Below are 25,154 nucleotides of genomic sequence, written 5' to 3' on the forward strand. Positions count from 1 at the left end.
TCGTGCATTTTTCTCAGAAATTATTTTCATTTTGAGGAAAGTAATAGTCCATGCCGAGTCTAAAGACCTTTACAGGATTCTCTGCGACCACTTTCTTTTTCCTTCGCATTTCTCCTGACATAGCGGTCCCTGCGTTGTGGTTCGGTGGTCGCGGGGGCAACCGTTTGGGATACAACGATGCGATTGTCTTTTGTCGCATGAGCATGTCGCGTAGGTATTATTGTCCTCAAGGGCGACAGAGCATCTTAGGGAGAGAGTGAGTGCATTATCCAGAATCACGAAAGCCTCACGACGGATGCGGGGTGACTATAAAAACCCCATTTCCCCCTGGGATATGGTTTAGGAATCGAGGGAAGCTTCTGTCATTCCAAACGAGGAGAGCGAAGTCGTAAATACACAAGAGGAACAAAACTCTGCCCTGGAAAAGGAGTCATCCTCTCCATTACTGAGGTAAGTTGATGCCGTTTTAGTGCTTATATGAAGTTGCTTGCCCCAGTTTTTAAACTATATGTCACTAGTGCTTTGCATCTATATTTTTTAGGCCATTAATACGAATATTGCCAGAGACTGAAATATTCAAATTCGAATTAGAGTTGGAAGAATAAATATCTCCATAGTCGGTGGTTCGAATGACTAAGGCGATCATGAACGTGGAGGAGAAGGTCCTAAGTCAATTGAAAAACCTGTTCTGGGGATATTTATCCTTCCAAATTAATTTGGCACTTAGATTTTTTTGTCTCCGGACTTCTTCATTCAAAAAATTTTAAGTTCAACTTAACTATTCTCTTAACTCGAAATAATTTCCATTCTTTCCATTTAGCCGGGTCCTAGTCATGACGGAAATGGGAACTTCGAGCAGAAATAAATGCAGCACCAACTCATAATTATTGTGGTATTGCCTTAAAATATAACTTATGAGAGATGATAAGCTATTAGGAGATTATCTGGGCATGGGATAAGCTTCTTGGAATCAGAATTAATAATTATGTATATGATACTTTGTAGCTTTTTATTGATGCCTGGAGCCAATGGAGTAAATTCAATAGTTTTAACTACATAAAACGATTACTCGCTGGGAAATAAATCCATTGAAAAATTATAATAGATATCAACTCATCAGCTGAATGGATAATGACTGAATAACGAAGATAGTGTACCGTCCACAATATTACTTTTATTTCGACGCGTTTCAACGCCTCAGCATTATCATGAGTACAGCTGATACGGGAAGCTGATAAATTTATGCATAGCAGGCCATTTAAATAGATAGTAGGGTAGGGAAGGAATAGAAGGTGAGGCAATCTAACGTGGAGTTTCAGACCATTCAATCAAAAGTGTAATTGTCAGTTGATGTAGGCTTGAGGTAGGGATGTGTGACTTGAATGCTATGGACTGTGTTGGCCATGTATAAAAAAACACCCGAGAGTGAATGAGAGGAAATGCTTATAATCAATTCTGCATTGGAATCAAGAACATCAATTAAAAATCTCATTCAAAGTGAATATAATTTGACTGTATTCAATTAGTTCCGAGTTAAGAGTATAAAATTTGCGAAATTGATTGAATGGATTAAGAATTGAATAAATGAATTGCATAGATTTAAATTAAGCAGTGAGTAACCCTTTTGACTGGTTGACGATTTGGTGGGAAACGAAACGTTTCAATTTTGTAGTTTCGATTTTTGATGAAAACTACAAAAAACTCTAACTTTGGCCGTAGGTATTAACGAAATAACGCTCATTTCTGCGGTTTCAGTGCGCAACACTAATTTTGTGCATTTCGTTCGTTTCAGTGTTTTTACAAGAGCGAATTTATTATAATGTGATTTACATGAAGGTACAAAAAATAATTGATCGTCATTTACGTATTTATTTTCACATTTTTTCCGGCTCGTATTTGTCTTGAATAACCTGAAAAGTCTTGATTTTTTATATCAGTTGTGTAAGCATTTTAATTCACGTGTAAATAGCACTTTCTTTTGTTTGCACAAAATCTGGTGGTTGGTAATACCCCGAATTATTTCGATTATAGTGAATCTCATGTATGTAGCCACTTTTCTTAATTGGGACTGCATGAAAAAAAAAACAAAATTTATAAAACACAATAAAAACATAAAAAATACAATTTAGTTTTCAAATCAACAAACTTCAGAAAAAATCAAAATATTATCGAACACCTCCAGAAATAAGTAATTCGCAATTTTACCCCGTCAGTACCCAAATTCTGAATTAGAATAGAATAGAAAATGAAATTTATTATTCGGAGACAAGTGTGTCCCTTTGGAACATATATGATTATAAATATAATAGAGTCGGACATGTTACTTGAATAAGTGGATTTACATTATACATCGATGTCACAGAATGCGACTAAATATATGACAGAGTAGAACAAAAAATATATATGTATATATAATTATCAGCGAGACAAACGTATGAACTCATAAATACATCTGATTTTATTGACTTTAGCATCAGCACAATAATCAGTTAACTTTAGCATTACCACAATAATCAGTTAAGCTACAATATTCAATTAAGTGATTCAGAATTAATTCAGAATTAGTGTATGATCTTTACCATTCAGGTCACTCTGTTCGCGTTGTGATGTCGCATGCATTGCCGTGGGTCGTGCTGCTGGCATCTGGGGCCCTTGTCTGGTTTCCTCTGCTGGTCCTGGGATCGGGTCTTGAGGGCTCTGAGGATGACGCCGGTCCCTTCGACGACGGCTTCACCTCTCCCGGCAGCATTGCCCATCAACAGCAGCATCAAACATTGAGTGCTCCAGTGGAGGCCACGACCACGGCGACAGCGACCCATATGGAGCGAATCGTGAGCCCCACGCTGGGGCCTTTCCTGCCCAGCCCACAGATCAAGTTCCCCGAGCCACCACCACAACCCGCCTACGGACAGCCTAAGATCCCACAGCACGCCTCGTCGTCACTCTACGAAGGAACAGCGGTGGGTGTGCGTGTCTAGCGGTCTTGGGAACTTCTCCTAAATCAAATTAAATCAGGATTTATTATTTCCGAAACCGATTTCTCGGTTGGTCAAACCGAAATCAAAATAGAGGTACAAATAGGCACACTTTTTGATTCTATCGTGTCACCATTCCACGAATTGAGCTCGCGGACCATTGATTTGACACTTCTGAATTTCATTTCAGCCAATTGACAGCTCCTTTCAATTATGTTTCATTATTATTCAAACAAATCTCACGCTGTCATGCTGAAAATTTCGGGGTACCTTTGAAAAATTATCTGCATAATTCTACTTAGTACCGTCACTGCCACCTCTAGGGTGTACGACTGAGGGTGACTAATCACCAATATGCAAGAGGATCTGCTGATGCTCACTAGATAGCAATAAGAAACCCAGTCAACACAACAATTATTGCCGCACTGTGGCCGAATTGTGGCAACTAGTGATGGGTCGATCATGAACGATTCGATCAAAAAGATTGAATCACTAGGTGAATCAAATAACTCATGATTCATTTCGTTAAACAAGTCGATCATCAATCATCAATCACTCCGACTTCCGGTTTCATATCAATCATCCCGGTTTCCGGTTTGTTTCAAAATTTGGAACGATCGATGCTTGATCTATTTTCGTCAGGGCAGAAATAGTTGTGAGAAAATTAAATACTATGTTATGAAGAACTGAATACTTATGTAATCTTTTTCTTAAATGTTTTCCAGCTGTTATCAGTATTAATAACACCAATACACGTAAAAGGAAAATATAAGATGACTCCTGTAGGAGAACGTTAAGAAGTAGACGTTAAGGCTGGTTACATTTTATTGTGCCGTTCATAAAATTATCCTGCAGATCAGATTCATGCATAGTGTGTGGTGTATTTTGTGTTATATTTTGAGATATGTAGTTAGAAATTATTTTATAAGTGTTAAGAAACTGTGGTAGTTTTGCCTTCCCAAATATTTTCATGACACTACTTCCTTCAGTTTTGCAATCTAATTTACTTATCTAGGAATTCACAATCAAAATAGTATATGAAATGATAATAAGGATAGCAATCAGTGTTACCAATGCTCTTCGCAGATGAGGCAGTATTTATTCGATTATTCAAAGTGATTTATTACATCCATTGATTGAGTCTTTTCGATCATGATTCCTTTTGAGTCTTTTCGATCATGATTCCTTTTGAGTCTTTTCAATCATGACTCCTTTGAGTCTTTTCGATCTTGATTTCTTTGAGTCTTTTCGATCTTGATTCCTTTGAGTCTTTTCGATCATAATGATTGAATCAATTGATTGAATCACTTATGTGACTCAAGTCAAAATGATTGAATCACTAAAATGATCGACTTTGCCCATCACTAGTGGCAACTATGGCTATGGCTGGCCACAGCTTGCCATATTATCGCCAGACTGTGGTTGCCATGCGGCAAGCCATAGTTTGGTTTGCCAAACATACCAAACTATGGCAAAACTGTGGATCGCCTCAGGAATGCCACAGATTGGCAAACCAAACATTTGTAAACATAAGTATATTACGGTTGCTATAGACACAGGTTAGTTGGTAAGTTATTAAAATGGAAGTTGATTGATTCAATTGATATAAAGAAAGTGTATTATCCACACTTAAGCCGCATTATGGCGAGCCACACTTTTGCCACACAATGACCGGGGGTCAAAACCACTATGGGGCCACAATGGCAACCCATTATGACCACAGTGTAGCCACATTGTGGACACAATTGTTGTGTTGACTGGGAATATACAATATCTAACTCTTTTTTACTTGTTGGTGTACTTTACTACTCGGGGGAAAAACGAATTCCTATATTTATCTGTTCGGCAAAATATCTCTCTTAATTTATCGTTTCAGTTCGACCTGGAAATGTAGTGGGGTTCTAATACGATGTTCTTCGTGTACCCATGCAGTGCTTTGGGAATACACTCTTGCCAACAGGTGTACGGCCATAGAATTAATCGATGTCTCTCTTGGATAGGACTCCGGTCTGAGGGACGTGTTGACGCCACCGCACCAGTACCACTCCAACCCACCCTATCACCACGGCCCCCCTCCCTCGTCTTTCGGCCACCACCAACACCACCACCACCCCCTCCACCACTCCCTCTACCCTGGCCTCTTCCACGACACCGCCAACAACAAGGGACCATCGCAAGACTACTACGCGTTCTACGACGCGCCTGCAGACGACCACGACGAGCAGGAGCAGCAGGTGGACGATCGGCACCCGCATCACTTCCAGTATCTGCCGCACCCGTTCCCGCATCACCCCGGCAAGCACCACCCTCCCGCACCCGACGCCGGCGACGCTGATCTGCTGGATAAGAAAGCTGGAAAGTGAGTAATGATGCGTAGACGCTGCTACGATGCAGGGTGGAGAAAAATCATAATAATAATAATTTCGTTTATTTTCGTGGGCACTGAGGCCCATGAGAAAATAAATGTATAGCTTTCTACATTTTCAGCATTGGTAGATAAATAGAAGAAAAGACGTAAATAAATGTAATTACAGACAAATGCAACCAGTGCAGATCGCCATGAGCATGAAAAAAATCAGCAAAATAATATTTTCAACAAAAGAAAAAAAATAAATGAAAAATTGCACTTAGATATGACAGACTAATTACAAGAATCTAAGGTGATAATTCATTATGACAATAGTGTCAAACAAGCAATTTTTTAATGAAACCAAAACATTAGGATAACACTGATTTAGCACAATTTTAAACTTAGTTAACCATTTATTCGCATGTGTATCAATAAAAATAACAATAACAATAATAATAATAATTAGGCTGAACATGAATGTAAACAAAAGGAATTCAACTTGTGGTTAAGGAGGCATTTTTCAAAAACCCATATGTGCTATGTTTAAATTTATTGATGTTTATAATGCTTCTTATTTGGGCTGGGAGAGAGTTCCACATTCGTGAGGCGGTTACTATGAACGAATTGTTCATATGAGGCGTTTGATGTTTTTATTATTAAATTATGTCACTTAATTTGAATCCTGGATAGCTGATGCTAGCAGGAACCTAAATTACCAACGATTTTTAGGTCGAAAACGCACCAGTTTTTAAACTTCAGAAACTTTGAGCCTAGCGCTCCAATTGTCCCCGAGTTTGCCCCGCTCCGCTCAATGAATTAATTCGAATCTGCATTTGCCTTTGTCTAGAGTACAGTCTAGGAACAGGGTAAACGTGCGACCAATCCGAGGACTAGGCAAACAGTATACGCAGTTTAAAAATGGTGCGTTTTCGACCTAAATGTCGTGTGTTATTTTGGTTCCCATCGGCATCAGCTATCCACGATGCCAATTTCGTGACATAATTTTTCTCCACCCACTATATCGATGCAGAAATTATCGTATGTGCCGGGTGACTACATTCAAAAATTCCTGCGGGAGGCGTGTGGTTAACATCGGGGGTACTAGTAAAAAATTATATTTTATAGGCACATATTAGTTGATAATATATTAGCCGTTTTTGTCTTCCTAAGTTAATTTTTCAGGAAGCCATAAAAATTAAACGCCAAACATCCCCATTCTAGAGAGCTGGGGAAAAACGGTCAATTCTCAAACGTCAGTCATTTGGACATTAATGAGGCTAGAATGTTGATAACGTTTCCGTTTTAAGTGCTTTTTTATTTTATCATTGATTCGATAGGAAAAAGTTTTAAGTTCAATAGGAAGCTTAGTAATAATGTTACAACGGGCAGGAAGATGGATGCGGGAAATTTCACAATTGCTTTACTAATCACAACATTGGGTTAACTTTGACTAAAGTATTTTACTGCCATGATAAGTGCTGCATTAATAAAAATGATCTCCATTTATTGTAATTACGTGTGATAGTGGCAGTGTACTTTAAATGCCTTCGATACTGTTGAACTTCTATCATTTGACTTTGATAGAAGTTCAACAGTAATGACATATATGTGCATAATGTGCATGTTCAATAATGACATTTATGTGCAAAAAAGTAGGCAATACATAATTAAAAAACTCTCCTTTAAATTTACAAAAATTAGCCATAGTGCTACTGCAACATTTTAACTAAGTGCATGCAAAAAGAGTGGGCAATTGTTGTTGTTTATATTTTATGATTCATTTTATTTTACGTGCAAAAAGATTTCTGCTTAGCTGGCACGTAAACATGATTGAAAATGCTATTTGAATAATATTTCAGAAGTATGAACTGTAACTCTGATTTTATGCGGCAGACATTTTGTGATGACCGGAATTTGAGCGCAAGATATTTGCGGCAAATTCGGTTACGAAAGTGTTTACTCCCTCGCTAGCAGGTGACTATGCGCGCAAAGCGAGGCGGAAGGGGAGGATGACTCGAGGCTAAGAAAGCGAAAGGCGAAATACGGCACACAAAAATACTTTTGGAGAGGACGGGAAGATGCAACACCATGGAGTTGTCGTAACAAACACTCCACTTCCTAGAGCCCCATATAGTCCTATAGGTCAACTGGGAGGGGAGGATAGGACCTAGGGGGCCAAGATTTTGAATATAAAAACTCTCAAAATCTGAAGGAAGGCAGTTGGTGTTTGGGGGAGTGACAACCGGGGTGTGTATCACGAGGGGTCGTCACTTGGAGCAGCAGCAATCTCCCGTCTACTCCGTGCCGTATTGAGATACCCTGTCGGTAACGAGTACTTTCCCGGCATCCCGCGAACATCCAAGGGAAAAGCGAGAGTATCAGCCTTGCCGACCGCCCGACGTCTATCCGCCTCTTCGCGACCTCCGCCTGTTCAAGCCGGTACGCTTCTCGGGAGACCCAAAGGTAAAGTGCCTTTTCCTATCTATAAAACTACAGCTTGAATCAATTCATTGCTTACGGCACCCTAAGGCAAGGACCCACACGGCGAAGCCGAGTTCGATCCCCGTCGCACAACAGAGCACGGGGCGGACGCTACAAATGGTGGCAGCGGTGTCGATAATTGAAATGCCCGCATGGGGCGAATTCATTTTTTTTTGAGAGATTGAGGAATTAAAATTTTTTTTCGCTCTTTGAGGCAATCAAAATTTTTACTCAGGAAAGATGTTGTTCGGTCATTCCCATTCCGGGATTGATATTTCGCCTCCGAGTGAGAAGATTACTCTCAAAATGCCAGGGCACTGTAAGACCTGAATGGTTTCACTTACAGGAGCCAGAAGCGTGATTTGCATACAAGCTGTACTTTCGGGTCTCTCGTTTCGTGTCCCCATGTTTTTCTTCTTCGTGTAAAAAATTTGTGTTTTCCGATTTGTAAATATACCTTAGTCAGGTAGTTTCGTGGCTCTTTGTCAAAATTTTGCTGTGTGGTCGCTACGGTGGCATCACGAAGAATTGTGACCCCGCGGGAAGTCATTTAAAAGTAAGCCGTGCCACACAATCCATTTAAAAATGCCGGATCCTCCCACCGTTCCGCCCACCATGGCTCCTGCCAATGTATCCGGGTTTTTATACGCGGTAGAAGTATTTTCAGGGGAGGACGACGAGATAGCCGTCGAGGAATTTTTGACAACTCTTGAAACCGCGGCCACTTTGGGCCAATGGAGTCCTAACCATAGAGTAATGGTATTGAAATTACGTATCAAGGGCAAGGCAAGGCTATTTGTGAATACGCTCGCGCCCGAAGTAGGAAGTAATTGGGAGGCCTTGAAAAACGCGCTAAGGGAAAGATTCTCCGCACGGGAAAACGCAGGGGCTAGGTTGAGGAAATTACTGGACTGCCGACAGGGTCGCGAAACGGTGAGAGAATACGCGGAGCGAATCCGAGCTCTGGGCGAAACTCCGCAAGATTCAGTGACCGACCCGGAGGAACGCCGATGGCGGGCCAAAGTGCGGGAGGAGACGATGTTACAACAATTTTTACAGGGGCTGAGGGAAGGGATCCGGAGATTCGTGTTAATCCGGGAGCCGTCCACTTTTCAAGAGGCAGTACGCCTCGCGAAAATGGAGGAACAAAATGACGAGCAAGGCAGAAATAGACTATGTTTAGTGGCCGGTCCCACCACGCCATCGGGTGACCGCGATAATCACCCCCCATCACCGCCGCCCTTTTTACCCGCGCCATCACGGCCAATGTGCTACCAGTGTCGACAATACGGGCACTTCGCAAGGGATTGCGTAATAAACCCCATGCGCTGCTTTAATTGCAACGAGATGGGGCATGTGAGGCGCGAGTGTCGAGCAAATAGATTTTCCACTCGGAACTATGCACTGCCTCGGGCGGGAAGCCCTCCTCCCCCCGTCCGATCGCGAGCCCCTCCCCCCAATGCTAACCTTACGGGAGGGACGAAGACGGCGTTCAACCCACGAAGAAACGCTCCGGCGGAGAGAGGACGACGCCCCACCCACCCAAACGGACTTCCCTCCGGGCACCAGTCCCGCCGCGCGGAGGGGACTCGGCGATGGTGAAAGGAAAGCGGGAGAGATTGGCGCCGTCAACCCGCCGAGCAGACACAACGGGTTATGCCGTGTCCGTCGAGGTGGGAGGCAGCCGCGCGACCCTTCTCATCGACACGGGAGCCACGCTGTCCCTCCTCAGAGAAGAAGTCCCCCGCCCCAACCACCCCCTTCACCCCCCCTTGACACAACTTTGCGGAGTCACTGGCCATCACCTAGCCATAACGGGGACGGTGACTCTCCCGGTGAGGTTAGGAAAAGGCACGTTTTTCCATGAATTTCAGGTAGTGGGGTCGGACTTAAGATTACCCGCCGACGGCATTTTAGGATTGGATCTCCTTCGGACAATGGAAGCGAGTCTAAATCTAAAAACAGAAGTGTTGAGAGTGGGTAATGAAGACTTCCCTTTGGAAGCGGTTGTCTTTGGCCGGGACACGGGGGTTGTAGCGCGGGAGGAAGAGAGAGGGAGACGAGAGAAAGGGGAAAATCCTCAGATGGTTAGACTAAAAGAGCGCACGCGGATTTCCCCGCGCAGTGAGGTGGTCACTATGGGGATCCTCGGGAAGAACGGAGGGCAGGGCGAGCAGACATTATTAATGGAACCGGTCGAAGTTCCTATCCATGGGATCATGGTCGGAAGAGGAATTGTGCGCCGATTGGAGGGAAATCAAATCCCGGTGAAATTAATTAATGTCTCGAATGAGGAATTGGAAATTCCCGTAAATATGGTGGTGGGAAACATTACGCGGGAATTTAAAATTCCGGAGGCCGCTCATAAGGAGTTTAGTCGGAGGGAGAATAGCCTTCCCGAGGAATTAGAGATTAAGTGTTTGCAACTACCAGGGGAGGAAAGAAAGAGGTTGCGGGAAGTATTGTTAGAGTATAGCGACATTTTTCACAGGGAAGGGAAGCCGCTGGGGAAAACGTCGCGAGTGCGCCACGAAATCCACACCGGAAACCATGCCCCCATATTTCGACGACCGTATCGGGTTCCACAGACGCAGCGAGAGACAATGCGCACTCACATCACAGACATGCTCGCACAGGGAATTATTCAGGATTCTACATCCCCCTGGAGTGCGCCGGTGGTGCTAGTCGCGAAAAAATCAGAGAACGGAGAGGAGAAGCTCCGTTTCTGCACAGACTTTCGCGCACTCAATCAGATTACCCGGAGAGACGAATACCCCTTGCCAAATATTCAAGAGACGCTGGACCAACTAGGAGGAGCGAAATATTTTTCCACACTAGATATGGCCAGTGGTTATTGGCAAATAGAAGTTGAGCCAAGAGATAGGGAAAAAACTGCTTTCTCGACCCCCGAGGGGCATTATGAATATCTCAGGATGCCCTTCGGGCTGGCTAATAGTCCAAGCACCTTCCAAAGACTGATGGATTCCGTCCTATCAGGGCTTAAAGGAAGCAAGTGTCTCGTATACCTGGATGATATAATTGTTCATGGTCGAGACACAGGGGAGCATTTGGCTAACCTAAGGGAAGTGTTTGAACGATTGCGGGCCTCGGGGTTGGCGTTACAGCCCGCCAAATGCAAATTTTTGGAAAATTCGGTGAAATATTTGGGGCATATTATTTCATCGAAGGGGGTGGAGCCAGATCCCAATAAAATTAGGGCAATCAGTAATTTTCCCCCTCCACATAATCTACGGACACTCAGAGGATTTTTGGGCTTAGTTGGATATTACCGCCGATTTATTCCGAAGTTCGCCCAAATAGCTAAACCTCTGACGGAACTCACTAAGAAGGGTGTGAAATTTGAATGGACTCAGAAAGCCGTTGCCTCTTTCGCAACATTGAGAGACTTTTTATGTAATGAGCCGGTACTTCGGTACCCAGATTTCAAGAAACCTTTCATACTATACACGGATGCTTCCGGGGAAGCCTTGGGGGCCGTCTTAGCCCAGAAGGATGCCAGTGGGGAGTACGTAGTCGCTTACGCTAGTCGGCAATTAAATAAAGCGGAGCGTAATTACAGCGCTACAGAGAGGGAATGCCTGGGGGTAGTATGGGCGGTAAGGTATATGAGGTGTTACGTGTACGGGAGGGCCTTTACAGTTGTTACGGATCATAGGCCTTTGAAATGGTTATTTTCGCTAAAAGATTCATCGTCACGGTTGACTCGGTGGTCTCTTCTCCTAAGCGAATATGATTTCGAAGTACAACATAGGCCCGGGAAAGTACACCAAAATGCCGACGTTTTGTCTCGTAACCCGGTGGCGGTTATTCAAACACCTTTCGAGCCTGTATGGGATAGACAATTAATACGAGACGAGCAGGCAAGGGATCAATGGTGTGGGAAGGTGTTGGAGCAAATAGAAAAATCCGGGGGAAAAAGTGATTTTTATACCGATCAAGAGGGGATCTTGTATCGGAAAGGGAGAAGGGGCGAAGAGCAGTTGGTTGCTCCCAAGAGCATGCGGGAGAGGGTGCTGAGAGCGTTTCATGACTCACCGTGGGCGGGCCATATGGGAATAAAACGCACCCTGGGGACCATTGGGGCCAAATTTTGGTGGCCAAAGATGATAAGTGATGTGATCACCTATTGCACGCATTGCCATTCGTGTCAATTGCGTAAAGACCCGCAGAAACAAAACAGGGCGCCATTACAGTCTTTACCAGAGGTGACTGGCCCCCTGCAGAGGGCAGCAATGGACATCGTGGGACCACTACCAATGACGGATAGAGGGAACCGATACATCCTTACCTTCCAGGACGCCTTTACCAAGTACCCGGAAGCGATAGCCATTCCCGATCAAAAAGCGGAAACGGTAGCTAAGGTATTTGTGGAGTCAATCATTACTCGTCACGGCGTCCCGCGACAATTATTGACGGACCGTGGGGCAAACTTCACCTCCCAACTCATGAGAGAAGTGTGTAAGCTCTTAGGGATAAAAAAATTGCAGACAACTGCTTACCATCCCTCCGGAAATGGGCTGATTGAGCGAAGCCATAGGACGTTAATGGACATTTTGTCTCACTTTGTTGACAAATATCAACGAAGTTGGGATACTTGGGTACAGTTCGCCATGTTAGCATATAGGAGCTCCCGACACTCCGTTACCCGCGAAACCCCCTACTTCCTTATGCACGGGCGGCATATTGAACTACCGTTCGACGATATTACATCACCAGCCTCCATTAATTACGCTACGGATAGCAATTACGCAGCCGAACTCCAAGCGCGCTTGAAACTCTCGTTCCAAGCCGTTGCGGAAAGACTAAAAGTCGGACATGCGGCACAGGCGAAGGAGTATAACAAACGTGCTACGGAAGTGTCGTTCCAACAGGGGGACTGGGTGTTCGTGCGAAAAGACGCTACACGGCCAGGGACAACTAGAAAGTTAGATAAACATTGGGAAGGGCCATATGAAATCTTAGAGCAAACCAGTCCGGTGAACTATAGAATTAAAAGTGTACAAGGGCATAAAGGCGCTCAAATAGTGCATGTGAATCGTTTAAAACAGTGCAAACTAAGTGATGCCCCTCGTGCCCCCGCCTCCCCTCCCCTACCAGCCGAAGAAAAAGTGAAAGGACGACGACGGAGGAGGCAAGAGCCCTCCCCTCCCCTCCCGCCATATTGTGTCGTCCCAGGTGTCGAGTGGGACACGGGTCCCCCTTCAAGACCTTCCCCTCCCTCACTACCCACCCTCTCTCCCCCGCCACATCGGTACCCCCTCCGCAGCCGAGGACCGGTCGAGCTGACGAGGGAAGTGTAAACAAAAAGGGGTGACGAAACGCGGGATGGCCGCGCGGAACTAATGGTGAAAGATTTTCGGTTGTTTTCGTGTGGGATTTAAACGGTTTTCAGGTGCATAATAAGTCATGGGCAACTCCAATTCATTCTTTTTTTTTATTGGATATATACATATATATTATATATATATACATTTTTTCCCTCCTCCCAATTATGCATACAAGAGACAGATAAATTGGGACAATATTAATTGGTTTCTAAAAAGGTGCTGGCTCCCGCCGCTCATCCAGGGTGGGGTGATCGAGGTAGAAGGGCAGCCGCTGTACTTCCGAAGGGCTGCAGGGCCGCAGTCGGACCTTCAGGTCGGGGTCGTCCGTTAGGGCATTGATCGAAAAGATGTGGTGTCGCTGAAAACAACCAACCAGCAGAGCGTGCATTTGATAAAGTTGCAGGCGACTATTGTCAATTCCACGTACGCTCTGGCACGAAGAAATGAACTAATCGTCGCGAAGATTAGTAACGTTACTTCGCGGTTGGCCGCAGAGCTGACAAAACGGTACAATGTACTAATCCCCCACCCCAGAGCATTGTTTTACAGAACCAAGTCCACCAATCGGTGGGTATACAGCGTCCCGCAAAGGAGCCACTTCCTACAGAGATGCCCCGGGAGAGAGGAGGCCTTGAACGTCACAGAAGACTTTCTCAGCGGCACCGGGGTGGTGGAGCTGCGACCCGGATGTTCCGGCTACAGCGAGGGACAGGTGCTGACCCCTTTCTTCCACCGGAGCTCAGCCCTCACCACCCGACGGAGGGACATCTACATGCCGGAGATTAAGGACATTTTGCAAGGCCCACTGCATCATTACATCAACAACCCATCGGCAGAGAAACAACAGAGACTGGAGAACCTCGTCCACCAGTCTCGTCGCATCTTCGGGAGCCAGGGAGGTATTCCGGTGGAGCAGGTCCACGAGATGCTCCAGGAAGCAGAGGCCCTAGAAGAACCGTCATGGGTACCATCTGTGCACACCATCTCCTACCTTGGCCTGATCCTTACGGCAGGAGCCGCCATATGCGCAACGGGGGTCGCGATCTTCCGCCGGTTCCGGAAGCGGTCGATTCAACCCCCGCCTACACCATCGGCACCGGAGGAGATGGAGATGCTTCGAGCTCCACAGTAACAAAAAGAAATTTGTTGTACAAAAACTTTACAAGCATTGTATTATAAGAATAAAGAGGAAATGGCGGTTAACTGGAGGGTGGGACACTCACGAGAAGCACACACAAAAAAGAAAAAAAAAAATGGTTTAAAATGTGAGCAGTCTCGTGATAGAGACGGCTCAATTTAGAGACAGCGGGGAGCGGTGTGATGACCGGAATTTGAGCGCAAGATATTTGCGGCAAATTCGGTTACGAAAGTGTTTACTCCCTCGCTAGCAGGTGACTATGCGCGCAAAGCGAGGCGGAAGGGGAGGATGACTCGAGGCTAAGAAAGCGAAAGGCGAAATACGGCACACAAAAATACTTTTGGAGAGGACGGGAAGATGCAACACCATGGAGTTGTCGTAACAAACACTCCACTTCCTAGAGCCCCATATAGTCCTATAGGTCAACTGGGAGGGGAGGATAGGACCTAGGGGGCCAAGATTTTGAATATAAAAACTCTCAAAATCTGAAGGAAGGCAGTTGGTGTTTGGGGGAGTGACAACCGGGGTGTGTATCACGAGGGGTCGTCACTTGGAGCAGCAGCAATCTCCCGTCTACTCCGTGCCGTATTGAGATACCCTGTCGGTAACGAGTACTTTCCCGGCATCCCGCGAACATCCAAGGGAAAAGCGAGAGTATCAGCCTTGCCGACCGCCCGACGTCTATCCGCCTCTTCGCGACCTCCGCCTGTTCAAGCCGGTACGCTTCTCGGGAGACCCAAAGGTAAAGTGCCTTTTCCTATCTATAAAACTACAGCTTGAATCAATTCATTGCTTACGGCACCCTAAGGCAAGGACCCACACGGCGAAGCCGAGTTCGATCCCCGTCGCACAACAGAGCACGGGGCGGACGCTACAATTTCATATTCATAAACTTACCATAGTTCCTCGTTTCTCTTCAGAGTCATTAAGCTGGGACTCCAAAAAGAAACCTATGTGAGTCAATAAAAAAATCATCGATTCAATGGCCAGAAATAACCTCAATGTTGGGAAGAAGAAAGATTGGTCATTCGTTCGCTAAAGTGTTGGCATTGATGATGGAGCCGCTTGCTTATGAGTGCAAACAATTGTTATTCTTTCATGAGAACTGTCGAAAAGTTTCTCTTCCATTGTCTGATTTTTTTATTTAATGTTGTGCCTTGGGAAGTGGGTATTTAGAAGGAGGTTTAAGAGGCAATGCTCCACTTCTTTACTTATGATTGCATGAGAATAATAGCTGTGCTTCCGTATCGTAAGTAGGCAATATAAAAAGTGCATCTCCTCCTGATCTTTTGGGCCATGGGTGATAATCACTCAACGAAGGCTTAGTTGCCCGTCGCTGGCTAATCTTTCCACTCAATGTACACGAATGCTCTCTGGGATGGATTTAATTTCGTCTTAGCCAAACCATCGTCCTCACTGGAAAAGTAATTACTTAAATCGTGTGATGCCCTCTTTGAGTTCAGAATTGGGTCCTCTTAAATGGGTGCTCAGATTATTTTCCTAATTTATTTATTTATCAAATTGTCCACATACAGCATAGTTTGCCATTTTATAGTGGCCCAGTATAGCAAACTAAAAAAATACAAACACAATCAAACATAATAAATTTTAATAAATAACAATACACGAAAATGAAAAGGAGACTTCGTTCATTTCCACAGATTTATTTTGGCGGTACGACATGTTTCGACCAACGAGGTCATTATCAAGTACAAAAATTTCGAATGTTAAGCAAACATATATACTCTAATTTCCACATAGTTGAGCCTAATACAATAGAGTATGTGCACATTTTTGGGAAGTGATCTTAAAAAAGAATTTACACCTCAATTAGGCTAAATTCCGAGTCTGAGAATAGAGAGGTACTTTTTAAGCGAGATATTAATTATTAAAATTTGCAAAATTAATGATGCGCTGAAACACCAGTCGGCCATATTCTCAAGGCTGTGACGTCATTTTGTTCGACGTGTTCTCAGGCATTCCTTGTTCTTTAGGGTGAGCCCCTCTACAGCGTATACTGAGTTTGGAAAGAAGCCATGGAATGCCTTATGAACTAGATTTAAAGTGTGTACATGACATCATCTACATCTTTTAATTCATTTGTTTCTCGGTTACGCTGACGACAAGACTCTATCAACTTTCTACCTCGAACTACCTAATCGTATTTCTTACTCCTCGGTTCTCGCATTTGCGTTCGTTTGCAGATTTATAGTGACATTAAAATTAAGAGACACTTAAACAGTGATGATCCTTGAAAATAGTACGACTTAATTCGTGAAAACTAAGTCACTAATTAGTAACTAACTTAGTAACTGTACCCGTACTACTAACTAAAAAACGGAAAATTAATTTTCGATAAAAAGTTATAGTTTGGGTATTCAAAATGTTTGTAATTTAATTCCAAACACAGTGATGCTAATATTTTCCAAATCGGATGTGAAATAAGCTCATTATTACGTAACACAAGTCGGGACTACTTTTTGGAAATGCACCGCGCGCAGGGATTCCTCGCTTAATGGATAGTCATAACCGGTCATAACAAGACACTTGTACGTGCTTGTACCTTGAAAACCAATAAACTTATGCTGTGAAGAAATGTAAAATGAACCAATTTTTAAATTGTGCTAACAAATGCTTCGAGAAGCATATTGAAACCGAATGAATGAAAAGTAATCGTCTGATCTAACTATCAAACATTTGATTTCCAGCCCGAGAGATTTCCATCATTCATCCGGACCAAGTTTTCAATAACCAATTTTTAGATATAGGTACCTCACAAATGCTATTCATAGACCTCAACCAATCAAATGTACATCTGACTGACATATCTCTGTTAGCGAACTGAAAATAACTTGTAGAAACATTGAGATAATCAGAACTCTGCTTTTGAATGCATTAATTCTACGAAAGAACAAATACGTCAACTAAAAGTGTGTTTTTTTAAGAAATTAAGATCAGATTACTGCTTAAACTGGACCAAAATGTAACTTAAGTTATTTGTGCTTACGTTTAAAACCTTAAATAGCCCAGTAACGGCAATTTAATAATGAACTATGGATATTCATCCAGTCACCACGGGCCATAACTGAATATGAAAAATTATTTTTCGCGAGTCAGTAGGTTAAATAATAATTGAATAGAAAATAGTTAAATAGATAAATTAAATTATTATCGGTATTTGAAATGACAATAATGCAAATATCGATAGTTATCTACCTACCGGCACTTTTACTTCCGTAAACCTTCGAATCGTGCTAACAAACTTTTGGCCAATTACCTACTGTAAACAATCTTACTTAATTCACTTATGTTAGACCTAATTTCCGATGAGGTTTCCCGTCCATTTCTCTTTATTATGAATGAGACAAGACAACAAAAAAGCTCCAGTTCAACATTAAAACTTCGTGCCAAGGCATGTAGGTATAGTCCAACATAATCAGCACGGTCAATCATTGAAGCATCCACCTTCGGGATATTATATGAAGAAACCCTCACGAAACCTGATTCCATGATAAGCACTCAAACGTATTTCCCTTTACACAGATCAGATCCACCAACTTTTTCCAATGCACACGTAGTTTATTGAATCATAAACACGATCATAACACGATAAACACCTTGCACGCTGATGAGATAGACCAGAATGACGTCACATACCGAGGAGCCAATAGATGAGCGTTTTCGTCTGCCTAATATCGTTGCGAAAACAATGCATATTAAATAGTAATTATTAAACAAACTAAGCTACAATTAATGCTGTTAATCGAAAGTAATGATATTTACGATACACTTTATCGAATAAACTGCATTTCAATCGTATTCCTCCCGAGTACATATACTCTATTGAACGAAATAACAATACATTGAAAGTAAACTTAATGACATTAAGAGTTTCTATTAAGGTAGGAAAGAGCGCGGTTTTTAAAGGAGTTGTTTGGAAAGGAGAACGGGTCAATGTGATTTGGAAGGGAATTTATGAGGGAAGAGAGGCGGGAGAGGATGGAACGTTTGGTTAGTGACAGTCTGGGAATGGGCAAATATGTGGAGGGGTGAATGCGTTCGAGTGGGTTTGCATGGAACTTTAAAAGTTAGATTGGAGACGAGAGGATGAGGATGAACGAGGATTTTCCTCCGAAATGAATTTTAAATGAGGATTCCACTGGAATTGTAGCCTCAAGAAAATATTATTAAATTTATAGTACCTACCTACTCTGTAGAAATTGAATTGCGTCCTATATTCTTAAATTGCGTATACCCTACACAAGATTTGACATGAGAAGAAATTCCCCTGGCCCGGGAATCGAACCACGGTCCTTTGGCTTTCCGGGCCAATGCGTAGACCACTACGCTATCCAGATTCTTTAATTCCCGTGGCAATTGTACCGAGCCTCATGGTACCAAGTGCTGGGCCCTAACACCTAGTACCTCGAGCCTCGAGTGGTTCGATTCCCGGTCCAGGGGAGTTTTTTCTCATGGCAATTCTTGTATATTTCACCGCCGTTCACGCGGCAGGGTTAGAAATATTATAAATACACCCTCTTTGGGCATGAGCATAAATTTTGTCTGACGATGAAAATATTTTCCAACTTTTTCAGGAATAGTATACTCATAAGTAACTATTTCAGTGTTTCAACCCGATGGCTGGTTTTGACAGGTGAGGGCAGAGCTCGTCATGAGTGCCTTCCGAGGGCGCGGATCGATAAGTGTACTCGGGTAGCAATCGGTTTCCTCCAAAAGCCAATCGACCCAACCGAGTCGCTTAAGCTTTTCGCCTCCTAATTGCGTGAACATTACCTGATGTATACAAAATTTTATTCATAGTTAGAGAACGAGCAAAGATAAAATTGGTGACATAACGCCGATTGACGCTTCCATCCTGACGTTAGTTTCCACCGCTTCTCGGAGGGGAGAAATTAGTTTTTATCAAAGTTATCCCGGAAATCGTTAGAGGACAAAATATAGACGAAAGTGTAGGGTAAAGTTTTACTATAAATGAATGATGAATATTTATTGAGTTATTCACAACATATTTTTTCTAGAAAAAGCTACGTCGAAAAACGGGTTTTCGCGAATAACTCAAAAACTACTATCTTAATGCAACGGAATTATATCTGTGCTTCCAACATCGTATGTATGTATTATAAAAAAATTATCTCCCCCTGGTCTTCAGGCCATGAGTAATATTCAATCAACGAACACTTAGGCCCCTTGCACACACACCGATTTTGGACGGCCGGTAAAATATCGGCCATCCACATTCCAATAGTGAACAATGGGAGGGCATGAGAGCTTGCGCACACACCGATCACGCGCCGGCATCGGCAAAATGCCGGTTAGCTACCGGCCATTGTCACTGTGGATCATCGGCGCTGGCTCAAAAACATAACAACTTATCGTTTGACCGGTAAAAATCCGGGGTGTGTGCAAGCATCGCTTCGCCGGTAAAATATCGGCCGTTAATTTACACAACGAAATTGGTATATGTGCAACGGGCCTTGGTTACGCGTCGCTGATAAATGTTTTTCTCAATGCATACGATTATTATTTACTATTTTTTTCTCCACTTATCTTGACCTCATTTAATTAATGATAAAATAATTCTTGGGGTATAGGTTTTGAGCTATACTCCAAGAATTATGTTATCATTATTACTATTATTACGATCTATAATCACCGGCATAGTTTTTGAGTTATCGAGGAGATGGATGATCGATCAATTAATGCAATTCTTTCCATTAGGACGAGAGCTTGGAAGACGCTCGTTGCAGCCTTGACCACTTTGGTGCCCATCGGCCTGTTCCTCGCAGCCCTGCCACCAAACTACGTCACCGTCTCTAACGCCACCTCGTGAGTAAATTTTTCACATATATAAACCACAAGCACATGGTTTTAACCTCGTCTTCAATGAAATCCGGAACCTTCAGCCGGAGATGATTTTCTATCGTGATTCTTGCCGGCCTCGGTTTCGCCAGGGTACAGTTCATTGCATGCTAAACTCAACGTCCCGTGTCGGAGTCCCGCCTGGGTAGACGAAATGGCTTGGTGGTGTAACTGGTAGCACACCTGACCGGCAAATGGGAAATCCGGTTTCGAATCCCGGCTAAGTCAAATATTTTTTCATGGCGAACTTCACCCTTTGGTGTATTTAACTTTGCACCCGTGCGCGTGACTGCGTACAAAGTCACTTGTTCATGCAGTGCTTTGAAATTCGTCGTCGCAGACCAGCGGCAAAATAAGGGTATTTCACCCCGACAGTGGCTTACTTAGTAAGCACGACCCTCGCCACATGTGCCACATTGTGGACTTGTGATGTCATCATCTTGTTCGGTAAAACCCATCCCGACGGTCACTCTGAGAAAATGGCTTGGTGGTGCAACTGGTTAACACACCTGACCGGCAATCGGGAGATCCGGGTTTGAATCTCGGCTATGTCAAATGTTTTTTCATGACGAACTTCATCCTTTGGTGTATTTAACTTTGCACCCGTGCGCGTGACTGCGTACAAAGTCACTTGTTCCTGCAGTGCTTTATGACTATTGTTTACCACTCCTATGACAATATCCCTTATTTTTTTCCTGAATGCCTGATTGACTTATTCCCGTATTAATTGCCTTTCACACCATTATAAATGTATACTATGTTGCTAAGGAGTTCACTCCTAGAATAATGCATGAATTTATTATTATTAATTTATAAATGGAGATGCAGTACGTGAGTGTAAACATGATTTTAATTCCGTAGGCTGAGGTCGGGGAAGTCGGAGGAAGGGGATGAGGAGTTGGACGTGGAGTATCCTGCGCTGGATCTGATGGGTCGTTTGGGCCTTGGGGCTTTGGGGGACCCTCAGTGCGAGGGCCGTCTCTTCTGCGAGATGTCCCGAATGGGCCGAACTGAAGACGCCAATGCCATCCAGAAGATACTCTGGAGGATCGTCAACGAGTGAGTACCATCGCATTCGCTCCCTTATTTCCCCTTACAATGGCGCAGCGAGGGGAGGTTTTGGGGGCTAAAACACCCCCCCACCCAGAGTTCAGAGAAATTTTTAAAAATTTAATCCATTTTACTTAATTGTATTGATATTAATTATAGAATAGTATAAGAATAGATACAATATCCCTCAGGAAGCCGTAAAACTCGTCATTTTGAACCGTTTATCTTAAAATTCCGCAATTTATTAATGTCGCTTCTTCCGCTTACCCTGGTGGGTCTTCCATACCTCCATACACCCCGGTATTAGTTGCACCTAAACCCCCCCAGACTTAATTCCTAGCTGCGCCCCTGTCCCCTTATACCGAACACACACTATGCTTCGTTCGCACCAACGTGCCTCGTGCTCGTTTACCATTTGTTATTTGTTGCCGATTTGTGATGAAATTTTTTAAATTGAGAGACTCGCATTCTTTTCTGTTTTGTTTGACTAAACCTGTACCAAAATCCGTAAGGAGAACAAAGTAACACTTTACGAAGTGCTACTTTTTCTTTTCCACGCGAAATATATTGCTGGAGGGGCACTAAAATCTCCTATTTTTCCCAAGCACCTATATTCCTGCCACTATCGAATTTCAGTTGCAAGACCCAATTGTCTCCCACCTCCACTGTTAAGGTCGCTTATTAGAAAATATATAGGGAAACCTTAAATGAAGGACTTGACGAAAAATTTGATTAATAGCTTTGGGATGTTTGTAATTTTTTTCGCCGTTCGAGTTAAAAATTACGGAAGTTGTATGAAACCAATGGCTATGGAATTTGGCGTTGTAGCTGTTTCATACTATTTCATAATTGAACAAATTCGAAAATTCCTCCATGGTGTAATTTTCGCGCTGTTTATTTTTATGCCTTCGCCTGCTTTGGCACAAAATTCTCGGGTTGATAAATAAGGAAAAAGGAATGATTTACATAGCATATAATTCAGCAACTATCGCTAATGTTTTGGTCAACGTTGTCGTGATCGAATTTTTTCCGAGCATTATAGAATAAAATAAAACAACTTTGTTTTATTCCACACTTTATTTTAAATAGCACGACCCGGGTTTCAGCATCTAGTGCTATCATCAGGTGCAATTCGATGGGCGGCATGCTATTAAATAGGTAATCGTGGGTGTTGGGGAACCGAAAAATGGATGTGGGAAGGAACATTGATGACGGGTAAAGCTGTTTTTTGAAGAAAAGAGTGGGAGGGGGCCTTGGGCTGGCTTGCATGGGATAAACGACAAGGAAAACAGATAAAGGAGGGAGGGGTTCTCTAAAGGTTTAAAAGACATGAAGGAATCAAGGTTGAGGGTCGTAGGGGGATGGTAGTGTGACGTTAAGTAAAGGTGACTGGGAGGGGAACATATGGTCATTACGAAGTTTAGTGGGGCAATTCACAATCTCAAACTGTTCTAGAAAGTCCATTTTTCTCCCCTTGTCAATACAATGTAAAATCCTGGGTTCAAAATTACACCAATGGTTTTCGGTTCCCCCCCCTACACCCACGATTACCTATTTAAGAGCATACCCCCCATCGAATTGCACCTGATGATAGCACTAGATGCTGAAACCCGGGTTGTGCTATTTAAAATAAAGTGTGGAATAAAACAAAGTTATTTTATTTTATTCTATAATGAAGCAATTCCACAAAATAACGCCTGAGACCGTGTCTTATATTTTCTAAGCATGCCTACTCCTGCCTCTACGGACCTCCATCCTTACACCTCCGCTACTAGGTATGCATTACACCTATGTCATTCTGTATGATTTTCCTGCACTTTGCAGCGTTCCTGACGTGCTGACGGACATGGTTGGCCTACGAAGGCTGTTCAAAGCCGCGCGGACAGACTCCTGTCGGGCCTTCAAGTGTAAGGACACGCGAGGAGCCGACGACTGACCACTCAACTCCACCCGAACGGCGCTCAACTGTTTCCTGCGAAAGACGCGAATTCAAAAATAGCGCAAATATAAGTTTTACGAGTGATATTTCCTCGGGTACACCATCGGGTGAGATGGTTAAGCATGGCCGACTTTTCGATGGCTAAGGCTGCCATCATCCTCAGGACATTGGTGGTGTATCCGAGAAAACTTCCCACATAAAGTCATATTTGTTAGACTTTACGGCAAGGGAATAAAAATTCTTAGAAATATGAGTTTATTTAGATGAAAAACTTTTTTCCTTTTCGAAGCTTTATCTTGATTTTTTCCCTCATCCATAGTACATGCATGCAGTCTTCAGATTGATACATTGCTTTCTTTTACTTCTCCCCTCCCTTGGCTATTTCCTTCTGTTCACTTATTGTATTCTTTCTTTTTTCCATCCTCACTTTCTCCAAGAACCTATCTCTTGGCCTTCTTCCTGGCACTTTTCTTTCAGCCGTTCCTTCCATTCTTCTTTTTCTGTAGCTATTCCCTATAGGGGTCGCTGTTCCTATCTAGTCGACTCCAAGTCACTTCATCCTGGGTATAATTTTCCGTCAAACCTTTCTCCAAACCCAGATCTCTCATTCATTTCATGCACATTAAAAGAAGTAACCGCTTAAGTAACTTGGAATTTGTCCAAATATATGCAATCTCAAAACTTTTTGAAGTGGCCTCTCGCTGCTTCGAAATGCAAGACTTCAGTCGAATCGCTTTCTGGAACTTCATCTTCTTCTAAGTGCTCGTGTTTATTGCTGGTTAGTGATGGGTCGATCATGAACGATTCGATCAAAAAGATTGAATCACTAGGTGAATCAAATGACTCATGATTCATTTCGTTAAACAAGTCGATCATCAATCACTCCGACTTTCGGTTTCATATCAACCATCCCGGTTTGTTTCAAAATTTGGAACGATCGATGCTTGATCTCTTTTCCAAAAGGACAGAAATAGTGGTGAGAAAATTAAATACTATGTTATAAAGAACTGACTTCTTGTGTAATCTTTTGCTTATATGTTTTCCAGCAGTTATTAGTATTATTAACACCACTACACGTAAAAGGAAAATATTAAGATGACTCTTGAGGGAGAATGTTAAGAAGTAGAAGTTGCAGCTGTTAACATTTTATTGTGACTTTCATAAAATAATCCTGCAGATCACATTCATGCAAAGTGTGTGGTGTATTTCGTGTTATAGTTTGAAATTATTCTATTAGTGTTAAGAAACTGTGGCAGTTTTTCCTTCCCAAATATTTTCATGACACTACTTCCTTCATTTTTGCCATCTCATTTACTCATCCAGGAATTCACAATCAAAATAGTATATGAAATGATAATATGGATAGCAATCAGCGTTACCAATGCTCTTCGCAGATGAGGCAGTATTTATTCGATTATTCAAAATGATTTATTACATCCATTGATTGAGTCCTTCAATCTTTATTCATTTGAGTCTTTTCGATCACAATGATTGAATCAATTGATTGAATCATTTATGTCACTCGAGTCAAAATGATTGAATCACTAAAATGATCGACTTTGCCCATCACTATTGCTGGTTGATTTACCGGTGACGATGGAAACAGGCGATAGCCTCCGTACTTTGGTGTCTCACCGCTTCGAATACCAAGCGCTTTCCTCGGCGAGTCCCGAAAACGAACACACTTCATCCTCACGACGAAAGATCTTCACTTGGAAAGGGGCCGTACTCGGGAGACCTCTAACGGCCAAATTTGGAGACAGGCGCAGTTGGGCGGGCAGTTTGTTGGAAGATAAACATGCTACAATTCGAATACATGCACGGATGTTTGTGATTGGTGCTGATGCTCAGAGACCGTTGGTGTTCCAGCAAGGGCTCTAGTCGGAGACGTTGGCAATCTTTAATCTCAGACAGAGTGATACCAGTGAGTTTTTTTGTTCAAATGATTGTGATGATGAAGTTTCCACGTGTGAATTTGTACTTTTATCTCCTC

General features: G+C 43.0%; 1 protein-coding gene across 1 annotated transcript; it reads left to right on the plus strand.

Moving 5' to 3' along the window:
• LOC124154657 lies at window positions 1-24,139 on the plus strand. Its single transcript, XM_046528512.1, has 6 exons — window positions 1-450; window positions 2,587-2,960; window positions 4,976-5,334; window positions 20,032-20,139; window positions 21,034-21,231; window positions 23,047-24,139. The coding sequence occupies exons 2-6, from the start codon at window positions 2,607-2,609 to the stop codon at window positions 23,156-23,158; spliced, it is 1,131 nt and encodes a 376-aa protein (XP_046384468.1). The 5' UTR covers window positions 1-450; window positions 2,587-2,606; the 3' UTR covers window positions 23,159-24,139.
• The last annotated feature ends 1,015 nt before the right edge of the window (window positions 24,140-25,154 follow it).

Source organism: Ischnura elegans, chromosome 2, assembly GCF_921293095.1.
Source record: "Ischnura elegans chromosome 2, ioIscEleg1.1, whole genome shotgun sequence".
NCBI classification, from domain to species: Eukaryota; Metazoa; Arthropoda; class Insecta; order Odonata; family Coenagrionidae; genus Ischnura; species Ischnura elegans.